This window comes from Eptatretus burgeri, chromosome 12 (genome assembly GCF_056783735.1).
Source record: "Eptatretus burgeri isolate ZD-2024b chromosome 12, Ebu_testis_v1, whole genome shotgun sequence".
NCBI lineage: Eukaryota > Metazoa > Chordata > Myxini > Myxiniformes > Myxinidae > Eptatretus > Eptatretus burgeri.
This window is the reverse complement of record NC_140972.1, coordinates 1,859,328-1,882,637: the sequence shown is the minus strand read 5'-3', so window position 1 is coordinate 1,882,637 and position 23,310 is coordinate 1,859,328. Positions and strand designations below refer to the sequence as shown.

The window sequence follows — 23,310 nt, the reverse complement described above, 5'->3', positions numbered from 1 at the left end:
TCCATCCGAGAGACGGCACACACATTGATGAATCGCCCTGCCTGTGAAATACCGGGATGACAGCTTATAGCTGGGCCGGGATTCCAACCCAGATTAGACATCTCACAGGTGAGTGTGCGTACATACATCTAGGCCATCCTGTCGGCCCTGTACTCAAACTAAACTTGACGAAACCAGGAGCTAAAAAAATTAACTTCATCAATTAGTGTTCTCTATATTCATATAATAAGGCTTTGTTAAAAATTTGATGACAAAAGCTCAAATGGTAACAATGTTATTGTCTGGACGGACAGACAGACTGAAGTTCAACGTTAAATAAATCATCACGAAGTGATTACAAAATCTGGCCGTCTCAAGCGGCCTAATAAGGCCTATTTGTACTCACTGTGACTTTGCCCTTTGACATCTTGACCCAATTCTTAATTTTACTCTGGAGGAGTTATTTAATTATTATCTGGAGTGGTAATTTAATTACTAAATGGAGGAGTAATTGAATTATTATCTGGAAGATTAATTTAATTATTATCTGGAAGATTAATTTAATTTTTATCTGGAGGAGAAATTTCATTAATCTCCGAAGGAGTAATTCATTTATGATCTGGTTGAGTAATTTAATTGATCTCTGGAGGAGTAATTTAATTATTCTCTGGATCAGTTATTTAAGTATTATCTGGAAGAGTAATTTAATTATTATCTGGAGGAGTCATTTACTTAATCTCTGGCAGTGTAATTTAATTTATCGCTGGAAGAGTAATTTCATTATTATCTGGAACATTAATTTAATTATTATCTGGAGTAGTAATTTAATTATTATCTGGAGTAGTAATTTAATTATTATCTGGAGTAGTAATTTCAGCAAATATTGTTACATTGGATTTCTTTTACAATGTTTCGTTGGTGGAATCTCCAGGTGGTTTGGCGCTCTTCTCACTGGCGACTCTTGTGCTGGATGCCTTCCTTATTGGGAGCTTCACAGGCATTGCACATTGTGAAAACCCCATCATGCTGGTTTTCCCTATTACCCAAGGCATCTTCTCCATTGGCCTGGTAAGATTTGGAGAGTTCTGATTTACTTTAATTTTGATGGCATGCAACATTGGTTTACTTAGCATGTTTTGCTGTTTTGAGAAAGTAACTATGGAAGTTGAGCTGCTTGTATCTTGTGTGGGGATTTTTCTTTTTCCAGAGGCCTGTCGTCCTCATCTCATTATTTTGGGCTGATTTGCCTGCTGCCCCCTCGTGATCCCACATCAATCTGCAGAGTAATTTCCCCTTTCACAGGAATCAACTAAACAACCCTTTCCATATGATCAAATACCCACATGTGGTTCTTTCAATTTGTTATTCATAACAAATCTCTTCTATCATAAAGTATAGTATAATGTGAGTTTGAGTAAAGTAGGTTTTTAAATTTGATGTTCTATACTCTTCAAATAAGCCTGGTGTTGGCTTAATGGTTAACATGGCTGGCTTAAGATCTTAGGATCCTGAGTTTGAGCCCCTGTCGTGCCTTTGAAATAACACCTGGTGGATTGACTCAGCCTGTCATCCTTTCAAGGTCGGCAAAATGAGTACCAGCTTACTGGGGTAATGAGCCATTTGAGTGCCTTGCATCGGAATGGCGACCCGTCCAGGACTGTACTCCTTAGCCCAATGAAACTGCCCCAGCAGCTCCATGCACCTCTTGTCGTGAAAAAAAAGGATTATTATTATTATACTTGACAGATTGCTTTGGTTTCTGCCAACTAACCTTTGAGTTCTATACCTGGGTTTGAATCCCGACACAACTATAATCTGTCATCCCGGTGTTTCACAGACAGGGTGATTCATCAATGTGTGTGCCGTCTCTCGGATTGACGTTAAACTGGGGGTCTCATCTGCTGGCATTAGTTGCTGGATCTTGAAGATCCTATGGTATCCTTTGCCTAGAGTAGGTGAGCTATTACTGGCACCATCAATGGTTTGGCAGGTGATCCAAATGGATGATAAGTGTTAATCTACCTGTATAAAACAGTATATTTGTGTATTTTGTGTACTTGTAACCTGGTGTTGGCTTAGCGGTTAGGGTGGTGGCTTGGAATCTTAGGGTCCTGAGTTTAAGCCCCGTTGGCCGCTGAATTAACACCAGGGGGTTGACTCAGCTTGTCATCCTTCTGAGGTCGGTAAAATGAGTAGCAGTGTAGCAGCCAAAAGGATGCACATGAAGGGAAGGGGTATCGACGGATTTATTAAATCCGGTATTGGTGTGGTGCAGGCATGATGGGCTGAATGGCCTATTCCTGCGCTTAATTTCCTTATAATCCTCCTTGTAATCCTTGTCTGTCCCCCTTCATTAGGATGATTTATGTAGGGTTTTCAAGGCCAATCTTTTAACACGGCTGTGTGTTCACTATGGTTTGTTTTTCAAGATAAACAAGTAAAAAAAGACATAAAATGTCATCGCCCCCATTGTTTTAGTAATTTTGCTGTACGGAGTTCAAGGGCTCGCCCATATTTATGTCCAACTGAAATGGCTGTCAGTCTCTCAGTCACCATCTTTGATCAGATTGCAAAATAAAGTGAGGTGCACATGTACGCCAGCATGTACTGTGCTTTTGTCAAGTTTGAACAAAATCGGACCATGCATGTCTGAGAAATGGTTGGTGACACATTTAAGTAACAAAATGGCCGCCAGTCGGCCATCTCGGATCTGATGTCAAAAAAGAATGATGTGCCATCATTCTTTATCTGTGTACCAAGTTTGAACAACATCGGTAAATGCATGTCCGAGAAATGGTTGAGGACGTGTTCAACATCCGTGTTTTTATAACTAAAATGGTTGCCAGTCGGTCATCTTGGATTTGATCTCAAAAAAATTTTGACAATCTTATTTAACCTATCACTTATTATCTGTTTGCCAAGTTTGAACAACATTAGTAAATGCAAGTATGACAAATGGTTGAGGATGTGTACGATGCCGGATTTTTCTTTTTTACAATTAAAATGGTCGCCTTTTTACCAGTCGGCCATCTTTGATCAGATCGCAAAATAAAGTGATGTGCACGTGTTTGCCACCATGCACTGTGCTTGTGCCAACTTTGAACAAGATTGGTAAATGCATGTCCGAGAAATTGTTGAACACGCTAGAGACATCAGGGTTGTTTTTTTACAATTAAAATGGCTGCCAGTCGGCCATCTTTGACTGCATCTCAAAACAAAAAAATGATATGCCATCATTTCTTGTCATTTCATGCATCATGTCAGATTATATGATTAATATAAATGATTTCTTGTCACATGTATGCCATCATTTCTCGTCTTTGCCAAGCACGAATAAAATCGGTTCATACATGGCCGAGATATAGTTGCAGATGCACGCACGTGCGCACACGCACACACACACACACACACACACACACACACACACACACACACACACACACACACACACACACACACACACACACACACACACACACGAAAATCGAAACCAAATCCATAAGCCTCATTTTTGGACGAAGTCCAATGGGGGCTAAAAAAATCTCGAAAAATATTTTTCATCAAAGAGTAATTACGTCTCATATTAGAATTGTAGACGGTGACTTTCAAATTGAGCTTCAAGGGCGGTGTACAGAAGCGTTTTATAAATAACAATAATACAAGGTGTTTCGAGGTGAAGTTCGCTGCACATTATGTGCAACACAGAGTAAAATGAGTGTTCATTTACGTGCGTAGGATGTCGAATAAATAAAGAAGATGTAAGCACACCTGACCCTGGGCCGAGACTTCACAACTTGGCATGCTCATGAGGCTGTACCGTCAAAATGAAACGTCCCAGAAGATAAAGAAAACGGTGTCACATTTGTACATGTAGTGTTTTTAAATAACACATCTTGCTATGAAACATCGTTCCAGTCTCCTCAAATATTTCAAATGAAATGATTCCAACCCATCATTTTTTGACAGGCTTAATATGAGTTTCTTTATAAACCACACTCCATTGTTTTGTAAACTAATGTCATCCTTTGAAAACTCGCACTGATTATATTTTCCCGAAGTTTCCTCGCATCAGTTTATTTTCTGTTAAATTAGAGTAGTGAGTTTTTGGTTTGTTTTATTATAATTATTATTATTCATAATAATAATATTCCTTTGTGGTGTCATCTCATTCGAACACTCTCATGTGGTTCTTGCAGTTTGTTGTTCATATCAAAGCTATTCTATCATCTTAAAGCATGGTGTGATTTTGAGTGAAGTAGGTTTTTTGATTTGATGTTTCATACTCCACAGAGTGTTGGTGCTGCTGAAGCAGTGTCTTGACAAGGGTTATACTGGGTGATTTTCCTTTGCTTTCCCAGTGTTGGTTGTCCATGTTCTATCATTTTAAATGCTGAATGTCCAGCAAGTAAGCAGCATGCACCATTTAAAAACAAGGACAAATGTGTCCAAGAGCAGCGTCCTAAAGGTTTTGTCGGCTAAAAACAAACAAACAAAAAAATAACAACAACAACTTCAGATATTTCGTCATGTGCCTTGATTAAGCCAATAGCGAGACCCATCATTGTGTATTTACGTATTTACGAAATAAATAATGTATTTACGAAATTACAATGTATTAAATGGAATAATCTTTAAATAGTAACGTGAACTTTTCGAAACTTTAAAGCAAATGTCCGAATATATTTAAAAGTTCATGATAGACGCTCTCAAAAGGAACCCTCAATGTGAGGATGTGTACACGTGTTTAGTATTTAAGGAGATCCGGATCGTGTATATAAAGGAGCCGAGTCCTAATATAAAGGTTTTGTCTTCACAAGAAGAACAAGAAGAAGAAGAAGAAGAAGAAGAACAATGCTGAGCTCTCTATGAGCAGCGTTCACTACGTGAGACGCTGCAAAAATTATCCTTGGACTGACTTGGCTGGGGTTTGAATCACTGAAGTCCCAGACTCTGAGCAAACGTTCTAACCATTATGATGCTGAATACATACATATGTACGTAAGTAGATGCGTAATATATGTATATATATATATATATATATATATATATATATATATATATATATATATATATATATATATATATATATATATATATATATATATATATATATATATATATATATATATATATATATATATATATATATATATATATACACAGTGGTACCTCGACTTACGAATGTCTCTACATACGAATGTTTCAGGTTACGAAGCGCCTGAATGGGAAAATATTGCCTCTAGTTACGAAGGCGTTTCAGGATACGAAGTCAAAAATACAGTACAGTACGCGCTGCTTTTCGCTGCTCCCAGTTTCCCGAACGTAAACAAACTTGTAGCTGCTCTGCCATTGGCTATCGCCTAAAATCTGCCTGGCAACCCTTTGCGTATGCGTGTATCCCAGCATGCTCTTCGTGTCCCCGTCCCGCTCTGTAAATATAGTTATACTGTATACAGTCTATGGTCCCGCTACGAAGTGCTCGGACAGTGTTACAGTACAGTACGCGTGTGGATTACTGTAACTTTTATTTACAATGGACCCCAAGAAAGCAATGAATAAAAGTGGACAAGGAGAAAAGAAGAAGAGAGTTTTTCTGGCCATACAAACAAAGCAAGAGATAATAGAAAGGTATGAAAAGGGGATGCATTTGATTGATCTCGCAAAAGAATATGGCCGTAATATATCTACGATCGGCACGATAATAAAACAAAAGGAAGCCCTAAAAGCTACGGCTCCTTCCAAAGGCCTCTCTGTCATTTCCAAGAGGAGGTCGGCAGTGAACGATGAGATGGAGAGGTTGTTACTCGTGTGGATAAAGGAGAAAGAGATCGCTGGTGACACAGTGACAGAGGCCATAATTTGCGCAAAGGCAACCGCCATCTTCACTGACCTTGTGAAGGAGGACACAGGCGAGGGAAATTCGGCGCAGTTCATAACGAGAATAGCAGTTAAAAGGTAAATGAATATTTTTATTATTTCCTTTATTATTTGTTTTTTACATTATGTGCCTCTCGTTTTATGTTTATTGTGCGGTAATCTAATTTTAACATGTTTGTTTCATGTTCTGATGCATTTTTATGATTTATTAAAAAAAATGTCCGAATTTTGCGGGGCTTGGAATGGATTAGCGCATTTACATTCAAAAGGCGTCTCTACTTACGAAGGTTTCAGGTTACGAAACTACTCCCAGAACAAATTAAATTCGTAAGTAGAGGTACTACTGTGTATATATATATATATATATATATATATATATATATATATATATATATATATATATATATATATATATATATATATATATATGTATACAGTGACATGTGACATGAAAGGATGGAGAAAAAAGACAAACCACATACTCTAAATATATAATAGTTGGGCACCCTGTAACCTTTTGTGGAACAAAACGTGTCAGGAAAGGTAAGGTGGGAGGGAGGATAATCGCACTTGTGTTAGGAGGATATCCGGAATAGAGGATTGGAGTTTAGAAAGAGCACTGATTTTAAAAATAAATAAATGGTAATGTATCTCATTGTTGCAAGATTATTTTAAAGTGGACCTTTTTGAGGCCGACATTTATGAACTCCTTACGTATACTTAATACAAGGAAATAAAAGGGAAACGCAATGTCTCAGGAGGTCATTTGTCCCAACTTGCCTGTGCCAAAATAATATCCACATCTGATCACTCCCACTTATTATAGGTACTAATGATAACATGATTAATATCTACATCTTAACTCAGGTAGTGATGATTACATGATTAATATCCACATCTTATGACAGGTAGTGATGATTACATGATTAATATCCACATCTTATTACAGGTGGTGATGATTACATGATTAACATCCACATCTTATTAAAGGTAGTGATGATTACATGATTAACATCCACATCTTATTATCGGTGGTGATTACATGATTAATATCCACATCTTATTATCGGTGGTGATTACATGATTAACATCCACATCTTATTATCGGTGCTGATTACATGATTAATATCCACATCGTATTTCAGGTAGTGATGATTACATGATTAACATCCACATCTTATTAGAGGTGTTGATGATTACATGATTAATATCCACATCTTATTACAGGTAGTGATGATTACATGATTAACATCCACATCTTATAATAGGTAGTGATGATTACATGATTAATATCCACATCATATTACAGGTAGTCATGATTACATGATTAATATCCACATCTTAGTGGAGACAGTGAAGATTACATGATTAATATCCACATCTTATTACAGGTAGCGATGATTACATCATTAATATCCACATCATATTACAGGTAGTGATGATTACATGATTAATATCCACTTCTTATTGCAGTATTGATGATTACATGATTAATATCCATATCTTATTACAGGTAGTGATGATTACATGATTAATATCCACATTTTATTGGGGGCAGTGATGATTACATGATTAATATCCACATCTTATTACAGGTAGTGATGATTACATGATTAATATCCACATCTTATAACAAGTTGTGATGATTACATGATTAACATCCATATCTTATTATCAGTGGTGATTACATGATTAATATCCACATCTTATTTCAGGTAGTGATGATTACATGATTAATATCCACATCTTATTATAGGTGGTGATGATTACATGATTAATATCCACATCTTATTAGAGGCAGTGATGATTACATGACTAATATCCACATCATATTACAGGTAGTGATGATTACATGATTAATATCCACATCTTCTTGCAGGTAGTGATGATTACATCATTAATATTCATATCTTATTTCAGGTAGTGATGATTACATCACTAATATTCACCTCTTATTCAGGTAGTGATGATAACATGGTTAATTTCTGCATCTTATTGCAGGTAGTGATGATTTCATGATTAATATCCACATCATATTACAGGTAGTGATGATTACATGATTACTATCCACATCTTACTCGAGACAGTGATGATTACATGATCAATATCCACATCTTATTACAGGTAGTGATGATAACATGATTAATATTCACATCTTATTTCAGGTAGTGATGATAACATGATTAATATCCACATCATATTACAGGTAGTGATGATTACATGATTAATATCCACATCTTAGTGGAGACAGTGATGATTACATGATTAATATCCACATCATATTACAGGTAGTGATGATTACATGATTAATATCCACATCATATTACAGGTAGTGATGACTCCATGATTAATATCCACATATTATTACAGGTTGTGATGATTACATGATTTATATCCACATCTTATTTTGAGTAGTTATGATTACGTGATTAATATCCGCATCTTATTTCAAGTAATGATGATTAAATGATTAATATCCACATCTTATTTCAGGTCATGATGATTACATGATAATATCCACATCTTATTGCAGGTAGTGATGATTACATGATTAATATCCACATCTTATTATAGGTGGTGATGATTACATGATTAATATCCACATCTTATTAGAGGCAGTGATGATTACATGACTAATATCCACATCATATTACAGGTAGTGATGATTACATGATTAATATCCACATCTTCTTGCAGGTAGTGATGATTACATCATTAATATTCACATCTTATTTCAGGTAGTGATGATTACATCACTAATATTCACCTCTTATTCAGGTAGTGATGATAACATGGTTAATTTCTGCATCTTATTGCAGGTAGTGATGATTTCATGATTAATATCCACATCATATTACAGGTAGTGATGATTACATGATTACTATCCACATCTTACTCGAGACAGTGATGATTACATGATCAATATCCACATCTTATTACAGGTAGTGATGATAACATGATTAATATTCACATCTTATTTCAGGTAGTGATGATAACATGATTAATATCCACATCATATTACAGGTAGTGATGATTACATGATTAATATCCACATCTTAGTGGAGACAGTGATGATTACATGATTAATATCCACATCATATTACAGGTAGTGATGATTACATGATTAATATCCACATCATATTACAGGTAGTGATGACTCCATGATTAATATCCACATATTATTACAGGTTGTGATGATTACATGATTTATATCCACATCTTATTTTGAGTAGTTATGATTACGTGATTAATATCCGCATCTTATTTCAAGTAATGATGATTAAATGATTAATATCCACATCTTATTTCAGGTCATGATGATTACATGATAATATCCACATCTTATTGCAGGTAGTGATGATTACATGATTAATATCCACATCATATTATATGTAGCGATGATTACATGATTAATATCCACGCCTAATTACAGGTAGTGAAGATTACATGATTAATATCCACATCTTGTTACAGTTAGTGAAGATTACATGATTAATATCCACATATTACACTGGGCAACAAAAATCTTTTCGTGTGCTATGAAGGGAAATGCAGGTGTTCTTGGCTAAATCTGGGCCGCTGATTTCAAATCTGTAGTCAGAATTTAGTGAGCACAATGATGGATGGACATGAAGTCCGATGGTTCGGGGGAGAGGAATGTTGTGTGAGGTACGCGATTGGTGGCAAAAGGATCTAGCTCGCTGGCTTCCCCTCAACACGGTGACTAAGGCTGCATGATTCTAGTGTTCGCACTGAGGCAACTTTGTTCACGTGCTGCAGCAAAACGCGAGCCATTGACTGTTTGGTGGAGTTGTAAAGCGTGTACATTTCTGAGTCGGGAAGAAGAGTGTGCCTCGTGGCCTTATCACGGGGCTTCAGAAATCGTCTCGTCGTTTGGTCGTGGAAGAAGGTGGGCGATCGTGGTGAATGGAACTGGTGCAAGAGAGGAATGGTTGGCATATTCGCTCGTGAAAAGAAGCTGCACGGAGGTTTCTCTAGCCCTGGCGTTCAATTCCGCCACACGAATACTTCACGTACATTTCCCGCCATGAGAGTGGCTTGGCACCATTGTTGGGTGTGATTTCTCGCACAGTGACTACGCGGTTTCGATGGCACCAGGTCCAAAAAGGATCCTCTCTGGATGAAGCTTCGTGCCAGAATATAGCAGGGATTTATCTTTTGTTTAATCTTTCCCCTTGTCCATTTTTGTAACTGTGTGTAGAGGCGCATCTACTTTAGGCTGTAAATTACCTCATACTTGGATTTATTTTCATTATTACGCTTTGATTTATTCCTCTTATGAATAATTGATTTATGTTCATTAAACCCCTCTTTATTAAGATTGCTCGTGTCTGTCTATTCATTGTGGGTTCGAGTATAAACCCTTGCCCTCCGTCCTGATGAGCGTGTCTGGACTGTGCATGACTGAACAGCTTGCATGCGTTATAATCTCCAAAGATCACTTGTTCGCCTCCAAGGGAGAACTGTTTGACTATCTCTCCAGGTTGGTCTTAAACGGCGTGGGCACGACCATACATACAATTATATGTATATATTGTTGCGGTTCTCGGAACCACATGCATACAACAGATATGTGTCCCAAGACAGTTATTCCATTATTATACGTGTAGATAGTGCCCTTAATTTTGCTTCGTGGGACAACAAGGGAGTGCGTTGCGATGATTTAATAGCTAGGGTTGCTTCAATCATCTTTTTTCCTTCGTTTCATCCCCACTCTTCTTATTTTCTGATTATTCCTGAGGTAAATCAGCCACGTGCACTTTCGCTGTAAGGTGGGGCCTCGTGGAGGCCAGCGCGTGCAGTGCCATGGTGGGGAAACTGCAGCGCTGAGTCATGTAGTGTGCTAGTTGGTGCTGGACTATTGACTCGAGCTTCCGATGGTCTGGGGAGAATTTCCGATTGCATTATAAAGGCATGCAAGTAAATACCTGTTAAGAGGCTGCACAAATGGTGTTTTTCACAGCACGGGAAACAGGTTCAGCACGACGCCCACGCTGCACAAGACGCGCACGGAGGCCAATAAAGCCGACTCCACCCCATGTTGGGCAGGATACGAGTGTGCGGGTAGAAGAGGCTTGTTCTTTTTTAACCTCAATACCTGACACATATTGGTATTCGCCCCGTGCACACGCTAGCGGAGTCATGTGAGCGCTGGCCACGTGCATAATGGCGGAACCGCGCGCACTGTATGGAATGTTCTCGAAAGCAGACACGTATGCCGCTCGTGAAATGTGCATGGAGTTATCCATGACGATGTGCCTTCGGTCCTCGCTGGCAGCGGTGGATTCTCCATGGGTGGCAAACGTCTTCTCGTCTCTGCGGCCAGCGAGGCTGCGATCAAGCCGGGGAGTGTGCAGTAAGGGCCTCTTTGGCGTATGCGGAGCGAACGCGTTGATCGACGCTGGTCGGGCGCCCGAGTGGGCATGCGGGACCCTCGACCGGTCGCCTGGGGGTTTTTGCGGGATGATTCACATGCCAATTTCGGTGTGGGCGATTCATGTCATCTCGTGGGTTCGGAACACAGTATTTCCGCTGTTTGAGATGGCCTTGCCGGAAACAAAGTGAGGCGGTTTTCGGTCCAAGCTGGGGGGGCCACGTGAGGGGTCGGGGCCAATCGGAGCGCCCGATTCGAGTGATGACGTTTGGATTCGGCATGGCCCCTCCCCCCGAGCTGCGGGCCCTATAAACATTGGGGTATTCCCTCTTGTCGGTCGGTCTGTGTTTCCTGCTCATCATCTCCACCTCCTCGTCTCTGCCCACGCCTCACCTCGTCGACACCGCCACGACCCACGTCCTGCTCCACAACTCTGCCTCCTCGTCTCCGCCCATGCCTCACTTCGTCAACACCACCATGACCCGCCTCCTGCTCCTTGATTCCGCCTCCTCATCTCCGCCTACACCCCATAGACCCCACCCGCCTACCTGATCCCGCCTACTTCTCCATCCTCGCCCTCTGCACTCTGCCCCTTCTCCACTCAAGCTCCTCCTTCATGAACACAGTCTCCACACGTGCGGCTTGGGCCAGAGACAATGCGCCCACTGTCCGGTACCACACCCCGGAGCATCCCTCCCCCCGAAAGGTATTGGTGGCATGTCGTGCTGTCGGGCGCACAGGTACCGACATCATAGCTTCAACTCCCCCCCCCCCTCTCGGGTTGCAAAACTCCCTCTTCATGGGGTTTTCTGTGTGTGTGTGTGTGTGTGTGTGTGTGTGTGTGTGTGTGTGTGTGTGTGTGTGTGTGTGTGTGTGTGTGTGTGTGTGTGTGTGTGTGCGCGCGCGCGCTGGAGCATGTCTGCTTAAGCAAGACTGCAGAAGGTTGTTATCGTTATTATTACTGTTATTATTTTCGCGCTAAGTCTGCTCTGTGTCCCCTTTTGTAAGTTTCCTGTTGATTGTCACACCACGTTTCTTTCTATCCCTGATATATAATCCCTGATTTCTATCCAAGCTGATGCCTGGTGTTGGCTTAATGGTTAGGGTGGTGAGCTTGGGATCATAGGATTCTGAGTTCAAATCCCATTCGGCTGTTGAAATAATACCAGGTGGGGTTGACTCTGCCTGTCATCCTTCGGAGGTCGGCAAAATGAGTACCAGCTTGCTGGTATACTGTGTCGGAGTGGCGACCTGTCCAGGATTGTGCCCAAGAGCCAAGGAGATTGCTTCGGCAGCACCAATGCTCTGCACAGAGTATTGTCCCAATGGATGGATGGATTACACACAACAATAAATCTTCACTGTGCCACATTTCTTTCCTCGCCTGCTTGTAAATAAATTATTATTATTAGGAATGTTCACAGCTTGTCTTTGTGGTTTCTTTCATTGATCCAGCATGGTCCGAATCCTAGTTTAGCTAGGACTTTATTCCCAACGATTCATTCCTTTTTGCTGGTACGTCCTTGGCAGTGTCGCTCAGCTGCATCCTATCCGGTAAAGTGATCCGGTCCAGTAGAGTGATCCAGTTCGGACAAGGCATACCGAGGGTGTGTTCCCCGGTAAGTAAACCACGTGATTAATTAGGTAACCCGATTAACCCATTGACGGGAGGACCCTAGGTCACGCAGTTCAGTTATTGGCATCCACGGTCGGTTAAGCGACCTGCCACGTCACTGAATTATCCGTGTGCGACAGCCCACAATTCCGGGGAGTCTGGTGGGAAGCAGCATAGCTTCCCCACCTTGTGGTCTTCTCACCCGACCCCCTGGCCCGCAACAATATATGTATATACTGTATATATATGCATATATATATGTATATATACACATATACATATATTTATTTATTTATTCAAATATATTTATGTATATACTGCATATATGTGTACATATATATATATATATATATATATATATATATATATATGTATATATACACACATATACATATATTTATTTATTCAAATATATTTATGTACATACTGCATATATGTGTACATATATATATATATATATATATATATATATATATATATATATGTATATATATATATATATATATATATATGTATATATATATATATATATATATATGTATGTATGTATGTATGTATATATATATATATATGTATGTATGTATGTATGTATGTATGTATATGTATATATATATATATATATATATATATATATATATATATATATATATATTTATACATATATATATCTTCTTCTTCTTTCGGCTGCTCCCGTTAGGGGTCGCCACAGCGGATCATGCGTATGATCCGCATCGTGATTTGGCACATGTTTTACGCCGGATGCCCTTCCTGACGCAACCCTGGTCGCCTCTTACGACACAGGGAATATATATATATATATATATATATCATATATATATATATATATATATATATATGATATATATATATATATATATTTTTTACTTTTGGGTGGAAGCACCTTCTTCTTCTTTAAAAAAACAAAAGAAATATATATATATATATATATATATATATATATATATATATATATATATATATATATATATATATATATATATGAATATATATATATATATATATATATATGAATATACATATATATATATATATATATGTATATTCATATATATATATATATATATGAATATACATATATATATATATATGTATATTCATATATATATATATGTATATTCATATATATATATATATTTCTTTTGTTTTTTTAAAGAAGAAGAAGGTGCTTCCACCCAAAAGTAAAAACCCGATCGACTCGGCTAATTTGAGCAAAAAGAATAAGAGCAGACCCGGTCTCAGGAAACGTTTCGCCAGCTTTGCAGCCGGCTTCCTCAGGCACAATCGACCCCAAGCCTCGGCACGTGTCTGGTTTTTATTTCGATCCGACTGCTCATTTCTGGTCATGCGCTGGTGCCCGAGGTCAAATGGAGGAGTGCTTTTTAAAATTATTATTTTATTTTGCAAGAGCAAACTAAACGTCAAAACACATCATTGACAGGGTAAGACATGACATGGTTAGACACAACAAGACACGACAGGATCGACGTGTCCTCGACACGACATCCAACAAATGACACAGGTTGATTTTGGAAGCGTGGCCCGTGAATTGGAAGGTTGCCAAGCGATATTTTTGGTGAGAGATTTTGCTGGATGAGACCTATCTATGTTGAAGGTCACTTTAGAGACAGTTGATCCAGTTTTTAATTTGATAGAGAAATCAGAGACAGTTGATAGAGAAATACTCTTGTTTAAAGTATATCAGAAGAACTAGACAGTAAAGTCAACTAAAGTGAAATCGAGATTTTCTAAAGAAGTGGGGACATCATCAATATGTCAGAAAACAAAAAAGTCTGAGTACATTGCTTATCTGAAAGGAACTTTGAGGAAATTGCCATCGGTACAGGGAATACGATGTCCTTTTCATGTGCCAAAAAGGAGGAGACTCTTCTGCCAAAATCAACTTATCTATCTATAATTCCAGCAAGCTGTGTGTGTGTATGTGTGTGTGTGTGTGTGTGTGTGTGTGTATGTGTCTGTGTCTGTGACCACTGTTTCTCGGCAACCACTGGTCCGATCTAATTGAAACGTGTCAGGTATATTGCTGGGGACCTGAGTATGTGCCTTTTCAAGGTTTGATATTAATCGGATAAGTGCTTCCCAAGTTATGGCCATTTATTTACCAGACCAATAACAGGACACGTTGCTGCATCGGCGTGGCCGATGGGGAAGAGATCCTCAGCCGCGTTCCCCATTACGGGTTACAACGTACGGACTTCCGGATAGTGATGACTTACTGTATTCTAATAATTTCTCAATTTCTTATGTGCATTTATAGATAAACACAACGCCCCAATCCAGTTGTTTTTTTATGAGAGCGAAGGAACGGCCTGTGTGGTTGTTTGAAAGTTTTTTTTGGTGGGGGGGGGGGTTGCATGTACGGCCATACACGTACGGGCATGCACGTACGGGCATGTGAGAGCGAAGGAACGGCCTGTGTGGTTGTTGTTTCTGGCACGCGGTTTGAAAGTTTTTTTTTTTTTTTTTGGCACGTACGGCCACGCACGAACTAGAATAATTCAATACAAACAAAGATTATCCAAATCATTTCACTTCCAAACAAAGGGGGTGGGGAGGTGGGGTCGGGGGGGAATGACTTTTTACAAGGAGGGTCAGGGTTTGCAAGTCAACGGAAGTGGGACGGTGAGAAAAGCGAAGATACTAGGGAAATGAACAAGTGAAAGAAAGGCGATGGATAAATAAAACAACTTTGACAAGTAATAAAGATAATAACTAGAAGGGCACTCGGTAGATTGCATGCCTCCACCCCGTAATGCCAGATCCACGAGAACATATTGGGTCCAATACATTTTTGAGATATCGTGCTGTGTCGTTTTTGAGCCCTATCTGTCAATGGTGAAGAATCACTTTACAAATCGTAGTAGTCTGATCCGGATCCAGATCTTCACCAAAATCTAATCAATTCGTCCTTGTCACTCACCGAATCTGTCCACAAAATTTCATCTGGATCCGTCTGCAACTTTTTGAGATAACCTGTACACAGACAGACAAACAAACAGACAGAAAGGGGTGAAAACATAACCTCCTCCACCCTAGCTGGCGAAGGTAAAAATCAAATAAAAGAGGATGGAGAAAGTGGGAAGAGGAGAGATAAGACTCGAGAATAAGAGGTCAGGTAGATGAAACGATGTGAAGTAAAATAAAAGTGGAAAAATGGAGAGGGAAAGAAATGAAAAGTTGTAAGAGGAGTTCTAAGTGATGGAAAAGCGCTTGTTCATCATGTGGGAGGGCAACGTGTTGATGTTAAAGATAGACTTGGTTGGCTTCATAGGCTTTTCACTGTCCATGGTGCTGAAATAATGATATCTAAGACTGTCATGTGGCCGAACGAATGTCCAGGAAAATCGAAATGTTGATTAACGGTCTTGAAGGGATCCTTAATGTTGGTTTGTACACCAAACAATCAAGTGTTCATGGAAATGATCGTCCAGTCTTCACCTAGTTTCACCAATGTAGATCATCCTGGTGAGAGTGCATGTGATTGTGTAGATGATATTTGAGGAGGTACAGTCGAAGTGGTCCATGACTTTAATACTGTTTTTTGGGGTCCTGAGAGTGAAGTGGTTGTCTTAATGAAAAGGCCGGTGTTATAGCAACCCTGTAAACACCTGCCTGTTCCTGGTAGGAGGTCAGAGGGTAATGATGCTTTAACCAGGGAATTTCACACATTTCTCTCCCATTTGATAGAAACTCGTAGCACCCGATGGAAGGACAGGATGCAGGGACGGACGGACCCATGTATGCATGCAAAGACTGAGTTCCTTTTTACGTCATTTCTTCGAGCATGACCTAATAATATGGGTGTAGATGTCCTTCGATCCGTCCGTCCGTTGCGAAAATGACGATTTTCAAATTCTATCTCCTCCGCCATTTCTCAAGCGATCTTGAATTTGATTGTGGCATATGAATCTATGGGACAATATCTAAATTTGCTCAGGCCAGATTTTCGATATTCGCTTTCGTTTTCGTGTCACGTGACTTCAAAGTTGGCAAAAAATGCGAAAATGACGATTCTCATGCGAAAATGACGATTTTCAAAATCTATCTCCTCCTACATTTCTCAAGCAATCTTGAATTTGATTGTGGCATATGAATCTATGGGACAATATCTAAATTTAGTCAGGCCGGATTTTCGATATTCGCTTTCCTTTTCGTGTCACGTGACTTCAAAGTTGGCAAAAAAATGCGAAAATGACGATTTTCAAAATCTATCTCCTCCTACATTTCTCTAGCGATCTTGAATTTGATTGTAGAATATGAATCTATGGGACAATATCTAAATTTGGTCAGGCCGGATTTTCGATATTCGCTTTGGTTTTCGTGTCATGTGACTTCAAAGTTGGCAAAAAATGCGAAAATGACGATTTTCAAAATCTATCTCCTCCTACATTTCTCTAGCGATCTTGAATTTGATTGTAGAATATGAATCTATGGGACAATATCTAAATTTGGTCAGGACGGATTTTCGATATTCGCTTTCGTTTTCGTGTCACGTGACTTCAAAGTTTGCAAAAACTGCCCTACCTTCAGGAGGCTATATTTTTTCTCGCAGAGATGACCGTCACTCCCGCACGGGGGTAATTTTATATACTGTATTCGATGAGAGGCAGCTGTGGGAAAATTGACGTTGATATTTTCTTATTGATAGCAAAGCAGTACTGCTGAAAATGCTGTATTAATGAATAATAACACTTTTCCATTTGAGATGGTGACTGATGCATTGCAGTGCTTGAGGGAAAACCCATACACTGGATATCCATCCATCCATTAGGACCATACTCTGTGCAGAGCGTTGGTGCCGCCGAAGCAGTCTCCTTGGCTATTGGGAACAATCCTGGACGGGTCGCCACTCCGACACAGTATACCAGCATGCTGGCACTCATTTTGCCGACCTCGGAAGGATGACAGGCAGAGTCAACCCCACCTGGTGTTAATTCAACAGCTGAGCGGGATTTGAACTCAGGACCCTAGGATCCCAAGCCCACTACCTTAACCATTAAGCCAACACCAGGCATACTGGATATCCTCTTTTCCAATGTAAAATGCCCCTGCCTTTGGTAGTTTCCACTCGAGGCTAAACGAGTCCAGCCATGCAACGATTCTTGTTGCTTTTTGCTGAAACCCCTTTCATGCAGTTTTTACATTCTATCATGAAGTGTCCAGACCTGAATGTCCTAGTTAATATGAGTAGTTGTAATGTACAAATTTCTAGATTCAATGCCATGATACATATTTAGATTGTTATCAAGGCCTTTGGTTTCCTAACATAGGACGACTTTTGGGTTGTGGTTGTTTTTTTTTTTTTGTTTGGTTCTTGGCTAATAATGTAATCTCATTGCCTTTGCAGGCCTGTAGCTCCATCCCTCAAGTAGGGAATTTAAGATCTGAGCACACGTGATCTGCACAATCATTGACGAAGGCCACTTTGTGGCTGAAGCATTAACTGTGCTTGTGCAATTTTTGCGGTATAGTTCATGCAACAAGTGGATATACCAATCAAGAACAGCCAAAAGTGCTTCTTTGAATGGGAAATCAAATAAATAATGGTTCTTTTTTATTATATTCTTTCGATGTTGAGTTTTCATCCTGATGATCTATAATGTTGAAATTGATATCTGTTATTTCGATTAAAGGGCCAGAACCATATTATGTACTCAATGGGGAAGAATTTTTTTGTGTGTACGTCGTGAAGGCTCATGGAAGAGCTAGAACACAGAATGTCAAAAGCAGGATGGAGGGAGAAACTAGACGGAGATGGATAAACAAGGGATGCAGGTAATGATAAAGGGTAAGGGAGAACGCCAAGGGTGGACAATATGGAATACATCAGCAAAATTTGGGGAGGGGTGTGGGGTGGTTTAACAACTATAGAAAAGGCCATTATTTTGGATGGGGGATGACTTGAGATGGTGGTGAACAGCTGTCTTTAAAACCTGGATGGAAGAATGAGATTCAAGGGAGTGTGGAAGGTGGTTTCACAGTTGGGAAAAGAGAGGAATAAATGAGTGGAGGTGAGCAGAGTTTGTCAGTTTCACCAGGAGGGGGCTGTTGGGGGACCGCATGCGTCCTGCAGATACCTGGGGTGGGGGGAGGGGTACAAAGCATGGAGAGGGCAGAGGATGCAAGACCACAAAAGAGGTGAAAGAAGACAGAGCGATCACCAACCTATCGGCGATGTCGAACCGATAAGGCTGAATGAGTCAACTTAATCGTGAGAGATTCCAATGATCTTGAAAGCCTTGGTTTCCATGGCGTCAAGCTGAGCAAGGCTTGAGGCATGGGCACCAACCCAGAGGGGAGAACAGTACTCCATCAAGCCATGGATGAAAGCCTTGTATGTGGAAAGGATCCCGGGTGTGGAAAGGAAGTACTTTGCACAACGGAGGATGCCCAGTCAGCATCTGGCTTTGCAGTCCAACTTTGAAATGTGGCTTGTCCAAGAGAGATCATGGCTGAAAGTGAAACCCAAGAGTTTGAGTGAACTTCTTTGAGAGGGTTGTTGATTAGGCAGGTGCAAGGGTTTGTGGTATTGTCTTTTCAGAGAGAGTGAGAGAGAGAAAGAGTGTGTGGGATTTTTCAGGGTTAAAAGACATATTCCATATGCTTGACAAGGTTGTGATTTTATCAAGGTCTGAAGAGAGGTAAGAGGCTGCTGTCTGTCTGTCAGGAGGATGAGGGATTTCTTGGCAGAGGGTGGAGGCATCAGCAAATAGATAGAGGATTTTCCAGAGTCAATGAGATCTGTGATGAAGATTAGGAATAGGATTAGGGCCTAGAACACTGACTTGGGGCACTCCAGCTTTTTACAGGGAGAGGAGAAGAAAGGGTTCCGTTGAGAGCCACACATTGGCTACGAGAATAGAGGAATTCAGTAATCTACAAATGGAGTTGGCCTTTGATTCCATGGGCAGACAGTTTGGAGAGCAAGGCGGGATACCAGATTGTATCAAAAGCTCGAGATATGTTACGAGAGACAGCCCTGATCTAATGTCTGATATTGAGGGCCTCCACCATTGCTGGAAGAATGGAAGCAGCATGTCCAATGTCGAGTGACCAGGTCTGAATCTGAATTGATGATCTGAGATGAGGCTGTTGGAGAAAAGGTATGATGATTGATTGTGAACGGCGATGATTGATTCCATGACCTTGCTGATGACTGTAAGTCAGCTAATTGGTCTGTAGTTAAGGACATCCTTTTTTGCACCTTTTTATGTAATGCTGTGATGTTGGCTGATTTACAAGCAGATGTAAGAAGATCTATGGTAAATGACAGGGTGAGAAGGGTAGAGTGAGGAAGTGCAAGAGCAGCAGAGCATGTTTTTAGGACACGTGAGCTGGTGCCATCCGGTCCAGTTGTAGAGTCAGAGTCGAGGGTTGCCAGAAAGTTCTCCACCTTGTCAGGTGCAAAAGACAGAGTCCAGGAGCAGTTGGGTATGACTGGGAAGGTTGGGTATCGAGATTGAGGAGTTGCAGACACAAGATTTGGATGCAAGCACAGAATTGAGGCATTCAGCCTTCTCATGAGCAGAGTTGGCTGTGGTGCCGTTTGAAGTGAAGGAAGGGATGGAAGGGGAGCATACACCAGAGATATACTTGACAAGGTGCCACCAGGTTTTAGAGGAGGGATACAAGTTTGAAAGTTCATTCTTGAGATTGGAGAGATGCTGTTTTTTCTGGCTCTCTTTAGAGTAGACGCACACACTTGTTGAAGGCTTTGTGGAATGATCTGAGGTTACATTCGGATGGATTTTCCTTCCAGGAGGAGAATGCAAGTGGTTTTTAAGCAACTGCTTCACCACAGGATTCAAAGTATTAAAGAGAGGGAGGATGGGTAAGATAACTGAAGACAAGATGGGATGAATCTGTGCATGACAGAGCAGGTTTCTGTGGATGAATTCTCAGGCTGAGTTAACATCAGGGGAAGCAGATATGGGAGATCAGTCCTGAAGTGTGATGGCTGCTTGCAAGAGAAAGAGCAAGATGCATTGGTGGGGAAGTTGGTCATAACCACATCTAGAAGGGAAGATTTGCCATTGGGAGAAATCCAGGTTGAAAAGTTCACAGATTCGTGTCACAGAAGTCCTTTGCTGAAGTGTCGTGGCTGGTGAGAGAGATACCATCACCCAGGTAAGTTATTTGGTGTTCATTGAAATCACCACATGTGAGGAAGTGAGAGTTGGTATGGGTGGTTAAAAGTTTGTCCATGTCGTCTGACAGAGAAGTAGATGGGTCGTCACTGTTTGGATGATGGTACAACAAACAAATAAACATGAGATAGGAGTGGAGGGGAAGTCACAACCACAGGTACTCCTGGGGTTTGGGAGGTGTAAGAGCAGTACACGAACAGTGAGAAATGGAGTTCTTGATGTTCTTGATGAGTTCATGGTAAACTTGAAAATAATACATTTCGAGATTAAGTGAGGAAGTGGGGAGGAGATAATAGAAAATGAAAGAAAGGTTGGAAGGAATTGTAAGTTGGATCAGGATGATACAATGGAAAGCAGGTTTGATTTGACAACAGGTATTTTGCTCCTTATCCAATAAAGTACCAACTATGATGTTTCTATGCCATACCTTTGCTATGTAGAATTATGTATTATTTTTGAAAGTTAAAATTTTGTGATTTTGTTTCATTTTTTTGACCAATCGTTTTGCTTTGTTACCTCATCTGTTAGGCTGTAGTTGGCACTCTATGAGGCTGTGCTGTGTGAAGTGATGGCATTGTATAACTTTGCACATTGTAAATGTTTGTTTTTACAGTTGGTGTTTCTTTGGTTCTTTGCCAAGTATTGTGTGCAGAAATTCCAGATGTGGCATAGGTAAGTCTGGAGGTTCATTAAATAATGTTTTTTTTTTAAATAAAAAACCATTTGTACTATCTTTTGGTCAAATTGCTTTGCACCTTCTGTGGTGACAGTATCCCAAGGCAAATATAAACTCCAACTATTAAACTAAATTACTACCTGCAGTACACGTGACCAGCACGCTACTTTTAATCAAAACTAGATGACCCGTGAACTCGTTGGGTTCCCGTTGTGACAGCGGTTGATAAAAAAAAATCATTTCCAAAAAAAAATATAAAACCTCCAGCGAACTATACCGCTGAGATTGTTTCCATTGATCAAATTCTCCCAAAGAGTACTTGACTGAATCGGGAATTGATTTTTTTTCATCATTTTTTCGTTGCCCGATTTTAACGAAACTTGATACTGAACACCGCAGGCGAATGGTGAGTAAGGTGGGCAGAAATTTTTTGTGCTATCGTGTACCGTTTTGGCTGTATTTGGGGAACATACATACAAGATGAGAGTTTTAGTAATATATAGACAGATAGACAAAGACAAATTACTGCACCATAGTCCCAAGAAGGAAGCCAGATATAACACACACACACACACACACACACACACACACACACACACACACACACACACACACACACACACACACACACACACACACACACACACACACACACACACACACACACACACACACACACACACACACACACACAAATATATTATGTCCTGGTAAGTATTTTCAAAAGCTATTTTATTTCAAGTTATAACCTCAAATGATAAACAACTTACTGATTTCCCAACTGCCCGGATCATCAGCTGGACACCGTTTATCATCGAGGTTTCGATCCTTTCAATCCAGAACTTCTCCAAACGGCGAATCCACAACCCCGGTCGCAGTTCCACATCAATAGATTTAATTGATTAGGTGAGAGATAATTGGTTATTCCCTCCATTCACAGGTGAGAGATGTGGGTGGGTCTGCATTGTGTGTGTGTATGTGTGTGTGTATGTGTGTGTGTATATATATATATATATATATATATATATATATATATATATATATGTATATATATGTATATGTATATATATATGTATATATATATATATATATATATATATATATATATATATATATATATATATATATATATATATATATATATAAACACGCACACACACACTGCAGACCCACCCACCCATGTGTGTGTATATATATATATACACACACACACACACACACACACAATGCAGACCCACCCACATCTCTCACCTGTGAATGGAGGGAATAACCAATTATCTCTCACCTAATATATATGTATATATATATATATATATATATATATATATATATATATATATATATATATATATATATATATATATATACATACATATTATTAAAGATTGTTACCTTCCAGGTGACGTAGAAAGCTGAAAGGTGACAGTGACGTAGAAATATCACATTTATGTATTTGTTTTCTGATGGGCATTGAAACTGCTACACTGGAAAAAAAATCACAGATTTGTCGGACAACATAAATAAATGAAAATATAAATAAATGAAAAATTTAATGCAGTAGAGTGACTCGAGACAATAGCGA

The 23,310-nt window shown here is 39.7% G+C and overlaps 1 protein-coding gene across 3 annotated transcripts in view; it reads left to right on the top strand.

Annotated features, from left to right (window-relative positions):
* LOC147014973 (proton channel OTOP2-like) overlaps window positions 1–23,310 on the top strand; it is an 89,163-nt gene that overhangs the window by 7,722 nt on the left and 58,131 nt on the right. The window contains exons 3-4 of one of the 3 annotated variants that reach the window (XM_085849235.1): window positions 911–1,047; window positions 21,666–21,724. In XM_085849235.1, the coding sequence (XP_085705361.1) occupies window positions 911–1,047; window positions 21,666–21,724 (196 nt within the window). Of the gene's footprint in view, window positions 1–910; window positions 1,048–18,252; window positions 18,566–21,665; window positions 21,725–23,310 lie in introns of those variants that run through there. The other 2 variants (XM_085849236.1, XR_015050170.1) reach the window with 2 other exon arrangements.